This window comes from Octopus bimaculoides, chromosome 3 (assembly GCF_001194135.2).
Source record: "Octopus bimaculoides isolate UCB-OBI-ISO-001 chromosome 3, ASM119413v2, whole genome shotgun sequence".
In the NCBI taxonomy this organism is placed as follows: domain Eukaryota; kingdom Metazoa; phylum Mollusca; class Cephalopoda; order Octopoda; family Octopodidae; genus Octopus; species Octopus bimaculoides.
Window position 1 is genome coordinate 162469685 of NC_068983.1, and position 12984 is coordinate 162482668.

Genomic DNA, 12984 nt, shown 5'->3' on the forward strand with positions numbered 1-12984 from the left:
TATTCTTTAAACTTTAGGTTTCTTTATATTTTATATTTTAGAATTTATAATATTCATGCTTATTTATACATAAATTTTTATACGCATATATATTTAAACATATATATATCTATTTTTAGATTTTTATATGTATTCATATTTATATTCCGTATATTTGTTTTAAACTTTTAAATTTATTATGTTACCATGTTATGTTGGATGTATATCTTTCAAAGTATTAAATAAATATTGATTTCCTGAATATATTATTGATGAGTTCTACGAATTTATTAATGATATAAAAACACACATATATATATATATATATAAAAGATTCTTTTATATATGTCTATCTATGCCAGATAATCTTCATTTCTGTCAAATATATAAATCAATAATTTGAGTAGACATCAATAACTGGCATACTTGAAGTAAATAGTAGGCCTGATAGGGTTGATGGAAGTTATGTTTGGTCAATATCCAATGGTGGCAACTGATGTGAAAATATATGTACTTATATGAATGGGTGTATATGTTTGTGTGCTTGGGTTTATGTGTAAGTACGTGTATGCTTGTGAGTGCACACATCTGCATAAGCATTGTACATATCTGCACACATATATAAATGCATTCTTTGACTATGTATACTTATCCCAATCACTTAGTTTTGGGTTTAATTCCACCCTGCAGCACCTTGAGTCAGTGCATGCCCCCCACCCCAAGCTTTGTGAGTAGATTTGGTAAAGAGAAACTGAAGAACTTTGTGTGTGTGTGGTCTCTTTTTCTTGACATTGTGCAATAGTTCTTAATGGATGTTGCTGTCATGCAAGTGGTGTAGTTTGTTTCTAACCTTCTGTGAAAACCTGTCCCGTCATGGGTGGGGGAAATATTACCTTCATTGGAAAGATGTGACAAGAAGGACGTCTGGCCATAGAAAAATCTACCTCACTGAATTTCCTCCGACCCATGTCAGCATATAAAAGTGGATGTTAAAACAATAATCATCTTACAGTTCTATATTTGTGAGATGAGGAATTATTTACATTTGACGGATATTTATCCTCATCTTGTTTGTTGTTAACACAACATTTCAGCTGATATACCCTCCAGCCTTCATCAGGTGTCTTGGGGAAAATTTCAAACCTGGGTTCCCATTCCTAAGGTATTTTTTGATGTTATTTTGATTATTATTATTATTCAGGTCACTGCCTAGAACCAAACTCGGAATCTTGGGGTTAGTAGCCCACGCTCTTAACCACTATACCACGGGCATATGGCATAGTGGTTAAAAGCATGGGCTACTAACCCCAAGATTCCGAGTTCAATTCTAGGTAGTGACCTGAATAATAATAATCGAAAAATACCTTAGGAATGAGAACACAGGTTCGAAATTTCCCCAAGACACCTGATGAAGACTGGAGGGTATATCAACCGAAACGTTGTGTTAACAACAAACAAGATGAGGACAAATATCCATCAAATGTAAATAATGTAAATAATCATCTTGCATCACCTGGCATAATGCCACCTCCCTCAATACTACATTCACTGTCACTGTCATCTGGGAAGCGTCTTGTCATGTACGTTAGTTGGTGACCTCATTAGTGTTAGTTCTATGCAAAAAAAAAGCATCCTGTACCCTCTGTAAAATATTTGTCATTCGGAAGGGCGTCCAGGTGTAGAAATCATGCAAAAGCAGACAGAAGAGCTTTCTGTGTCTCCTGACTTGTTGGCTCTTGTCAAATTGTTCCACCCATGCCAGCATGGAAAACTGAGGTTAAGTGATGATCACTCACACTTGCGTGCATGTGTGTGCACACACATACACACCCCGCCATTATCACCATTGTTGCCATCATTTGATGTCCGTCTTTGTTTTCTATGTTTGCAGAGGTTGAATGTTTTGACAGGATCCAGCAAGTTGAAGGACTTTTGTACTGTAATACCTGCTGTGGTATGATTTCTATGGCTGGATGCTTTTCCTAATGCCAATCACTTTACAGAGTGTACTGGGTGCTTTTATTGTGGCACCAGCACTTGTGCAGTTTTGGAAGAGATGGTGGATTGGGGTGGGGAAGAGAAAAATAGTGATGATGAGGTGTCTGGGTAGACTCTCAAAGCATGAGGTGTGTAAGAGTGTGTGGGGACAGGAGAACTAGGAGTGTGGGTGGGTGGAGGTTGCAAGTGTAGGGGAGAGAGATGGGAATGAGTGAGGGGTGAATATAATGAGCAATGAGCAAGTGTTGAGTGGGGAAGAGTAGGTGACAACTGTAAAGATTGGATAGGTAGGGTGCAATGAATGGTGAATTAGAGGTGGAAGATTTATCAATGATGATGGAAGATGAGGAATAGCAGAAGAGTGAGAGAGATGATGATGATGTGTGGTTGGCTAAGTTGTCATCACTTTTCTACTAGCCAAACACCTGCTGACTGGTTTTCTTGAGGGAATGATTTCTTTCTAGATACACTTTATACCACCAACCTTTGTAATTATTGACTCTTATTGCTTGTAAGGTGAAAGAGTGCATATTCTAAAACCAGAAATGTGTATATTTATACACAAACACACGTGTATATATTTGTATATTTTGAAGATTTTTTTTTTTTTTGTTGTGATTGAGAAATGTTTTTTGAAAGTGTTTAAACTTTGTATTTTCTGTGATTTTGTCTCTAACTTATGCTATTCTCTGTAATTCTTGACCATGTCTTCATAAAACTCACTTCCACTCACCTGACCTGTTGAAATTACATGTTTTTTTTTTTGTTTCTTTTCTTTTTTGTTTTGTATTTCGATTTATAAATTATGTTAATGATTCTGATTGTGCCTTTAACTTAATCTATTGTTGAGGTTGTTCATAGCGAAACCCTTGAACACATGAATGTTGTGACAAGGATAGTAATTTTATTGTAGATTATCATAGTTTAAATTTCAGCATCATTTACAACGAATATTTACAAAATTTAATCAATTGTACAAATTCATTATACTAAATATCCTGAAATATATTGATAATTTTGGTTTTAAGTGATCTCAATAAAAAGGGGAGACTAATTTTGTAAATATCCCTATATTATTACCAATCTTTGAGAAAATTGCCATTGTAGTCTCTAAAATAATCCCACTCTAATTTTCACCAAAATTCCTTAGTGTCTTTGAAATGGAAACTTTTGACATGGTAATTTGCAGTACTAAAATATAAATCAGATATTCGTGTAATTATTATTCCTTTAATCCAAAATTCAAAATTATTTATTTGCAATACTAAAACTTCTATTTAAGTCTTATAAACTTGTCATTACAAATTTAAAATAAACCCTATAAAATTGACAACTTTTAAATCTAAAATTTTTGATAATTTGTCCTTTATTTGATAAACTCTTCAACGTCAATGATTAATGTAGCCTAAATTTCATCTTGAATGAAAAACACCAAAAATTACTTTATTTTCTGCAACAAAAAAATCCACCTAATCTTGTATTGCAAAATACCTGTTTCCACCTGTGTAAAGTTACAAATCTCAAGAATTAAATAGTTTCTTCTGAATATATTTCAAAGAATTAAAACTTTAACACTAATTCAATATTATGTATAAACACTTTAAATCTCAGTACTTATACATAATGTTGACCTTCATCCTATGTTGCTTTGTGGATATGCTTGAGTGTGTATGTGTGTGTGTGCAGTTGCATATGTGTATGTGTGTGTATACATGTGAGTGTGCATGTGTGTTTGTCCAATTTAATTTTTTTTTTCTCCCTATTTCTAAATATTATTAAATTTCCATTTGTCTGCTTCCAAGTGCGTTCATCTGTTTCAGATGATCTGATCTCACTACTAGACGCAGGTGCAGATCATCCAAGCGTGGTCATTGATGCTGATGTCATGTTCAATGAAGACATGTTTGGCTACTCATCCTTGCGCAGCAGAGGGTCAGGTGCTCGATCCAGGCTTGGTGAGTTTGGTTTGCACTTTTTCCTTAGTTTCTCAAATCTTAAGAAACTATTGACAGCTTTCTGCAGAATTAATATTTCTAAAGAATACCTTCCTTGTATTCTTCTTTTGGCTTCTTTATTTTTTTAAAGGAGTCTTTTTCTATTCAATAACTCTGTTAATCCTGGCCAGTTAAAGTTTTTAATCACAGTTGTCAACATATTTATTAGACATAATAAATTTATTATATAAAAACTAAAGCCCTAATCCACTTCTTTCAAAATATTAGACTATTTTATATTTGCACTTAAAAGTTTACATTTTTATCTTAATATTATTTTCCTTTAAACAAACTTGGATATAAAACAGAAATACAGCAAATATTCTTCCTGAGCAAAATTGAGGTCCTAATCTTAAACTTTCATAATTTGGGGCATTTTAAACAGTTATTTAATAACTTACAGTATATAATTCATCTTTTATTCCATAAGATAAAACATTAAACAGAAATTAAGTTGTTCTAGAAAACAAACTACAGACTATTTATAAAAAAAAAAAGATCAGCTCTATGTAATTTAAAGATTTTTAGAAATTTTATGTAACTTTATGTAATGTATTAAATACTTACTTTTAGTATTTTTAATATTTGCTTGTTAATTATATTTTGTATGTGTTCCCAGTAAATCTGATTTATCAAAAATAGTCTGAATAAGACAATATATTTTTTTCCTTTCTTTATTCATTTTGTTATTAAATATTGCATTGTTGTTTTCTTTGCAGCTGGTGAAAGGGAACGTGATATTGATAGAGATCGAGATCGGGAGTCCATATTTCGTATTAGAGATCGACGGCGACTGATGGAGAGCTCTTTACGAGAAGAAAGCATGAAAGCTCTTGATAGTAAAAATGACTCCGTCATTGGTGAAAACAAAAAAGCTGTTACTAGTCCTCCTCCAAGTCCTTTAATTTTTGGAGAAGATTTGCAATTTTGGACTGAGAAGGTGAAGAATTTATTTCCTAATCTTATATCATCTACAAGTGACAAATTCAAAATTTCTGTTTTCCTTTGATATATTTTACATTATTTATTGATTTGTTAAATCTAAGAAAATTTTCTTAATCACTGCCACTTTCTGTATTTTATTTCATTCTTTCATTCCACTTTTAAAATTTGGAGTGGTGAGTGGCGGAGGTTAACCATCTTATTATCACCTGGAGATAAAATATTCTACCCTTAATCACTTTTTCTATAACTACTACCACCACTACTGCTATCATATGTATTTATTTCTAAGTGAAGGCTTAGCTGTTTGGTTGTTAAGTAGTTCTTTTCTGTTGGACAAGTGTCTTCTGGTATAGCCCTGGGCTGACCAAACCCTTTTGGATAACTTTAGTGGTCAGAAACTGAATGAAGTCCATCATATGTGTATATACGCCTGTGTTTGTGTGTTAATGTCTTGTTTGCTTCTGCACAAAGTTTCAATGCATGGGCAGTGTTGCTGTTATTGTTAGTTCATCTGCCAACCAAATCATTTATTAACTTTGCACCTTTGAAGCTACATGGAATAAGATATCCTTACTTGGAAAATAGATAAGGTTTAATGACAGGAAGAGCCTCAGTAACATTTGTCTAACTCTTGCAAGCATGGAAAAACATGCAAAATGAGCAGTTTTCTGAGTTAACAAATCAAATCTAATAGCATCATTTGTTTTTCTTTGTGTTGAATCTGATTCACTGTTTTCTGTTTTTCTTTTTTAGTCCAACACCGACTTCCAGTTAACAAATCTCTCTCTCAGCTCTGTCATCTAATATCACTATGTTCACAGTAGAAACCCTTTTGTCATGTTTTGTAATAAGTGATTTAATGAATACTTTTTTAATAATTTGTATTTTATCTATTTTTCAGGATGGTAGTTTCCCCAAATTTTCTCACATAGCTGCAATGCATTCTGAACTTGTAGCTGTAAGCACAAATGGTTGCCTCTATGGTTGGAAATGGTCAGATCCAGAGCCTTACCGTAGTTCAGAGGTGAGTTGTTTATTATTCTATACCATCACTGTTGTTGAGGTTGTTGTTGTTATCAGAGTTCAACTATTTGTAGTCAGTGGTGCTAAATTCTTTGTAATAAACATGTTGTTTTTATAGTTGAATAATTTAGGGTAAAAAGAAAATTTTGAATGTGAAGTTTAAAGATATTTCAGCGAGGCTTTTATTTACATTAAAATCTGTGTAAATATAATTTAGAATTGAAAAAATACAGTTTCTTTACTTGAAATCTTAAACCACTGAGAACTGTTGAATAGTTTGTAATTAACTTTTAAAGAAATAAAGAAGTTGGCATCACTTAAAAAGCACCTGTGCTGAGCCATGTAAAAAACGCTTGTGCCGGAACCATGTAAAAAGTACTCAGTACAGTCTGTAAAGTGGTTGGCATTAGGAAGGGCATTTAGCTATATAGGAACCAGGCCGAATCAGACTGGAACCTGGTTCAGCTCTGGTCAAACCATCCAACCCATTCCAGTATGGAAAATGGATGTTAAATAATCATCTAAATGTGACTGATGCCAGTACCCCCCCGACTGGCTCCCATGCTGGTGGCACATAAAAAGCACTATCCGAACGTGATCGATGCCAGTACTGCCTGACTGGCCCTCATGCTGGTGGCATGTAAAGAGCACCCACTACACTCTCGGAGTGGTTGGCATTAGGAAGGGCATCCAGCTGTAGAAGCCTTGCCAGATCAGATTGGAGCCTGGTGCAGCCGCTGGCTCTCCAGACCTCAGTCAAACCGTCCAACCCATGCCAGCATGGAAAACAGATGTTAAACGATGATGATGATAACGATGAATTGTGTGAATGTGACAATTTCTATTTTCTGCCTCTGTATTAATAATGCTCGTTTTTCATGTTTGCTTTCAGAACACTTCAAATCATCATCCAAAAGCTGCTGCTTTAGGACTAACAGGTGAAAAAATAGTTGGTCTTTCAGCGTGTTCAGTGAGAGCTTCAGTATTCTTGGAGTCTGGTAAAGTGGCTACATGGGTTGATGACAGCCTTAACATTGTTGCTGCCAAACTAGAACATCCAGCTCAGACATTCCCTGAATTTCAGACAGACAAAATAGTTTCCCTGCATACTTGTTCTCTCTACACATGTGCTCGATTAGAAAGTGGTGCATTATATTGGTGGTAAGTGATTGATTTTTCTGCTTGTATTGAATGTTTAAATTGTACGACCTGATTTTATTGTTCCTGTTGTGTTGGGTCTCTAGGGCCTTAAAACTGACCTTGTACTTAATATTAATTTATTGCTGATGCAGAGCACCACAAGTAGCTTGGCTGATTTTTATACCACATTGGAGATATTCCATATGACCAGTCATTCTTTATATGGATACCCAGCTCGTTACATCATAATTGAAGAAATATAAGCTACTTGATAACCCCACTTGTGCTGGTGCCACATGAAAAACACCTAGTACACTCTGTAAGGTCATTGGCGTTAGGAAGGGCATCCAATCTTAGAGACCATGTGGGCCTGGTGCGGCCTTCCGGCTTGCCAGCGTTTGTCGGACTGTCCAACCCATGCCAGCATAGTTAAAAGATGATCATGATGATATTTTGCCAGATATGATTCCCAGTTATTTGAAATGGAATTTCAACAACTCTTGTCATTCAAAATTAGTTTTGTCCCATTTTCCAGTCAGAATGTTTTAGGAATTATGCTCATTCATTTCTTGAACAGGGGTGTCATGCCATTTGGTCAAAGGAAGAAATTGCTTGAGAAGAACAAATCAAAAAAGAAAAAAAATAAAGACAGCAGCGTTAACAATGAAGTTGTAGCTGGGTCTTTGGTGAGTTTCATTTGTGTATTGCTGCTTCTTTCCAATGTTTTGGTAATTCCATTATAATCACATAAATTTCTGAATTTTCTAAACCATTTTTATTTTACATTCCTTGTAAAGAATTTATTTCAGTATTTTCTTTTTTAGATGCTAAATTAATGATTTCTAACTTTGGCAATCTCAAATTTGGTGGAGGGGTGGGGTACAGTTTTAATTATTTTGCCTCAGAACTTAACTGGTGCTTTATCAGTTGTGGAAATAGGAAAGACAAAGTTTTGATTTCAACTGGATTTGAATTCAGATTGTAAAGAATATCAATCATGAAGCATTTTGTCTGATGGTGCTACTGGTTCTGTCAAATTAATTAATGTCTAAAGTCAATATTCCTCTAGTTTTTGAGTTCTTTACCATATTACCATATTCTTATTGAATACAAATAAAATATTTTAAGGGAATATAATAATCTAGAGAGTTTTAAAGATAAATATGAAAAGGCCTCATTTCTTAAATTAATTTAGCCTTCAACTTTCATTTCTATTTCTCATTAATCCTCATTACTTTGTAAGGAGCACAGGGCCAGTTTCTTGGTTTCTCGGTGCATGTATCTTCCTCCCGGGACCAAATGCTGGTCCATCACAGGATTACTTATTGATTGTGATTACCAGCTGAGTGGAATGGAGTGATGTGAAATGAAGTGTCTTGCTCAAGAACACAATGCATAGCCTGGCCCAGGAATTGAAACCACAATCTTATCATGAGTCCTGTAACCACCTGTCAAAGTACTGAGCAGTGGAACTGAACCTAAAGCCACTTGTATGTGAAGCAAGCTTCTTAACCACTCATGCATTTTTTGAGAGATATAATTAGCTTGTCTGGCTAACGAGACTTGTCAGACATATTTCTTGATATATCTTTGCAGACTACTTATGTCTAAAATATACACTTTCTTATTAAATTATTGAACGTGAATTTCAAAATAAAATTTGTGTGGTAAAGATTATTTGCCAACATAACACGGCAGTCGGGGTTTAGGATGAATGTTGCTGTAATTTAGCCCCAGGAGACATCGTCTCCAGCTGGCTATACGACATGATCTGTGTACTTATATTTTCGAACAAGGACACTCTCTGAGTGGTCTACACTCTCAGTGGTTGGCGTTAGGAAGGGCATCCAGCTGTAGAAATTCTGCCAAATCAGATTGGAGCCTGGTGTTGCCATCCGGTTTCACCAGTCCTCAGTCAAATCGTCCAACCCATGCTAGCATGGAAAGCGGACGTTAAACGATGATGATGATGACACAGATCGTGTCGTATAGCCAGCTGGAGACAATATCTCCTGGGGCTAAATTACAGCAACATTCGTCCTAAATCAGGACTGCCATGTTATGTTGGCAAATAATCTTGACTCCAAAGTACTGTTACTGAATATCTCTCGTTGTGAGATTTACAAATAGTCATTTTCTAATTAGAATTTGTGTGTTTTAAATTACTCTTAAAATTTTAAATTAATTTTCAAATTTACCTGTAATTAAAATGAAAAATTTCTATTTCAGGTTTGTTTGCGTAGCAGTCCTATGTATCACTCAGGGGCATTGGGATTTACCACTGTTGATGGTGTTCCAAAAGTTGGTCAGCTGATGGAATCAGCATGGTCGTTGAATGATACCTGTCGTTTCAAGATAATCCGGGTGTCAGTTAGTGATGTGAAGGTGGAGACAAAAGTCGAAAACAAAAGCTCTGACTGTAAACCAGATATGCCTCCCCCTCCATCACCAGCTTCATCTACATGTAGTGATCACAGTGGAACATCCATTGTTAGTCCAGTATCTCTCAGTAAGTAACAAGTTTGCGCATTTTCATTCTTTAATTTCTCTCTCATTTTCAGTTGATTTAAATTTATTTTTATAAAGTTGTTTTCCTTCTTAGAAAGGAAGAGAATATTCCATCATTATTCTAATAATATTTAACTAATCAAACTACAGAGCGTAAGAAAACTCCTACACCACTCAAGGAGATGGAGAAAAAAGATGAAGAAAACTGGCCTTTGAAGACTGTAATATTTGTTGAAGATATTAAAACAGTTCCTATCGGAAAAGTGCTCAAAGTGAGTCAAATATTTCAATTCTTTTGCTTAATTTCTAATTATGGTCAAAGTTTTTAAGAGTTTTAGTTACACGAATAATCAATACTAATTTTATTTTTCCACTTAAATTACATTTAAATTCTATTTTAATAACATTTTTGTATGTAATCTTGTCTTTCTGGTTAAAATATTCTGAGGGTTATTAGATGGGTTAGATTTATTCTTGGTTGCATTGATAATGCTATTGGCTATTTCGTTTTTGCATAATATTCCTGTAATTTGAACCGTCAACCCTTTGTAAGTGATTGTTTAGATATTCTGCTCAATGTAGGGTAGTAGGCTTTGCTGGTCACTGCTGTTATGCTGAACAACCAGCCATATTAAGTGTTATATTTTGGAGACCTCCACACCCAGATGGAGGAAGGAAGCAACTCGACTATATTCATGTTATAGTCAGAGACACCACATGAAACTGAAAACCTACCAAAATTAATGGGAGACAGGAATTCTTGGCGCAGGGTTGTAAAATCATGTTGGTAGCAGCCACTTGAAGAACTCTGGCAAAATTTTGAAAGAAACCTACCAACATTATTCTAACCTAGGCATTAATAATAGTAAATAATTATATTTTTCTGTTTGTAAGTCTTTGGTTACTTTTGTTTAGAGTTTTCAGTTTTTCTCAATTATGGATTTTACATTGACCATTTCATTCCTTGCATAATTTTTGTCAGTCATATTATCACAGGTATCTAAATAAAACTGAGCAACAGACTCTCTCTCTAATTCTGCTCAGAATCTAGTTTGTAGTACAAATGTATGTTTAAATGTCTCTGGGTTTCATGAGGCAAATGGTTGAATTCTTTGGTAAAACACAGCTGTAAAATGGTAATGTTAAAAAATATTGAGGGGGGGGGAAGTATTATGGTTGTTATTTGACTAATTACTAGACGTCTGGAATATTTTTAACACGTTGCCTGCCACAGGATATCGATATGATCTGCTTCTATTTGCCAAAAGGGTTTTTATTAATTTTCTCAAATCAGAAAGCTGAAATATTTTGTGTGGTGGTATATAGGTACATAATACATGTAATTACACTACAATGACGTGATACAAGTTACCTCATTGTAATGCAAAATACTCAGATTGGTTTGCTATGAAGGCTTTGAGGGTATGTTATTCATTATTTGACTATGTCTCTTCATTGTATAATGTTTTGTTTATGAACTCACGGAAAATGAACTATTGGAAGATGATATCTTCGAGTCAGAGAGTGAATACTCTGATGCTTTGGATAAAAATTATGTAGCAAATACCAGTGATGCCAGTTCTACTGATGAAGATGAACAATTAGTTGCTCGAGGTCGTAAGAGACAACACAGTTCTCCTGCACCAACTGCGTCGACATCTAATGCTTATACCTGATATATATATATATATAGATATATAGATATATAGATATATAGATATATATAGATATAGATATAGATGTTTTACCAAATATATTTCTTGGCAGGTGCCATGATATGAGTTAACTCATATCATTGGGCAAATAAAGGATGTCTTTAGTGTTTCCACAACACACTCACAATGTTAGTTCCAGGCGCCAGTTCATTTTAAGTGCATTACAATAAAATAGACCTCTACGAGTATGCTCGTAGCTGGCAAAATTGTATAGATTGCCAACTACGGGATAACTCGTAGTTGGCAGTCAATGTGTTAAAGAGCTACTTTTTCAGATTTACACAACTCTCAAATTAGTGAATTCAGTGTGCAGAGAAATGGAAATTTCAAATTTAGGTATTGGAAGTGTGTTCCTGATGATTTGAAAGCCAATCAATTAGTCACTGAAATAGCTGCTGAATACCCTCAAATATCACAGTGCTCTCTTTCCAAAAAAAAAAAAAAAGACATTTGCTATAATGCAGTCTTTCACCCCTTGAAAACGAAGCGGGTGGTCACAGGCAGGATATCATGGATAGCATTCCTGCTGCATCAGAATTCATCTAAGGCTCAGCATTTGATTAGACACAAACTGACAGATCATTTGTGTCCAAAGTACATTAACATAGCTTTAGGGGAAAAAAAGAAAAAAGAAAACTCATAGAGAACTGGGATAAGACCTGAACAGGATGGAATCTCTTCTTAGATTACAGGGCTTGCTCACAGCAGATGTTATTATAATTAATTAGGGGGAGTATCTTGATTTGATTAATTACTCTTAGTGCATTTAAAATAGAAATATTGTGTGAGGATAACATAAAAAGCAGACAAGTTCAGATTAGTGCTAGAAAGTAGGGATTAGAGATGCAGACAAATACCTCAGTCAACATTTCATGTGAAAAACCTGGCTAACAGAATGTCAAGCGAGAGAATTTGTAGAGGTTAAATCCACAGGACATCCCATACAAACCTTTAATTCTAAAGAGATTCAGCAATATTGATTGGTGCATCTATCATAGTGTGTAATAGCAATTAGACTTTTAAAAAAATGTTTGTTACATAACTCTTTATTCAAGGTTGTGATCATTTCAAATGGCTAGAGGAACTATTTCATAATACACATTTGTTTGTACATATAAATTCATGTAAATCCATGCAATACCTAATTAAAGTTTATTCCCCACCATTCCCATCAAACTTTAAAGTTATTTTGGTAGTTTTTAGAGTTTCAGACAAACATATGCTGTGGTAGAGCTGGAGTTTCCATAGTGTCGGTTACAACCGTGAAGTGTTCCCTCAACAAGATAATTCAGCAGATGGAGATTAACTGACATATCAGATTATCTTTAATTATAAACTTGCCAATACCACAGCCCCAGTTATCATCATCATCATGTCTTTTTATTGTTTGATTGTTATATATGTATACTGAATAGCTAAGATGTTTAGTATTAAATGATGCCACGCATTGAAATCACTAACTTAATATTACAGTGACTAAACTCGTATATCTGTTCTTGAATTAGAAATTATAATAGTCAGGTTACAATGCTTTTATGGCTCAAAATGAGTTATTTTGAAAGTGAAAATCATCTTGAAATAGTGCTTATAATGTTTAATGTTAGTATTATATTTTCTTTTATGTATAATGTTTAATATTGTTTTTATTTTATATATATATATATATATATATATATATATAT

At 34.2% G+C, this 12984-nt stretch overlaps 1 protein-coding gene across 6 annotated transcripts in view; it reads left to right on the plus strand.

Moving 5' to 3' along the window:
- Window positions 1-12984, plus strand: part of LOC106867186 (E3 ubiquitin-protein ligase UBR5) — an 80339-nt gene that overhangs the window by 30553 nt on the left and 36802 nt on the right. For 3 of the 6 annotated variants that reach the window (XM_014911985.2, XM_052966668.1, XM_052966669.1), the window contains exons 8-14: window positions 3780-3932; window positions 4691-4911; window positions 5818-5940; window positions 6832-7100; window positions 7657-7765; window positions 9309-9588; window positions 9738-9859. In XM_014911985.2, the coding sequence (XP_014767471.2) occupies window positions 3780-3932; window positions 4691-4911; window positions 5818-5940; window positions 6832-7100; window positions 7657-7765; window positions 9309-9588; window positions 9738-9859 (1277 nt within the window). The remainder of the gene's footprint in view (window positions 1-3779; window positions 3933-4690; window positions 4912-5817; window positions 5941-6831; window positions 7101-7656; window positions 7766-9308; window positions 9589-9737; window positions 9860-12984) is intronic. The other 3 variants (XM_052966671.1, XM_052966667.1, XM_052966670.1) reach the window with 2 other exon arrangements.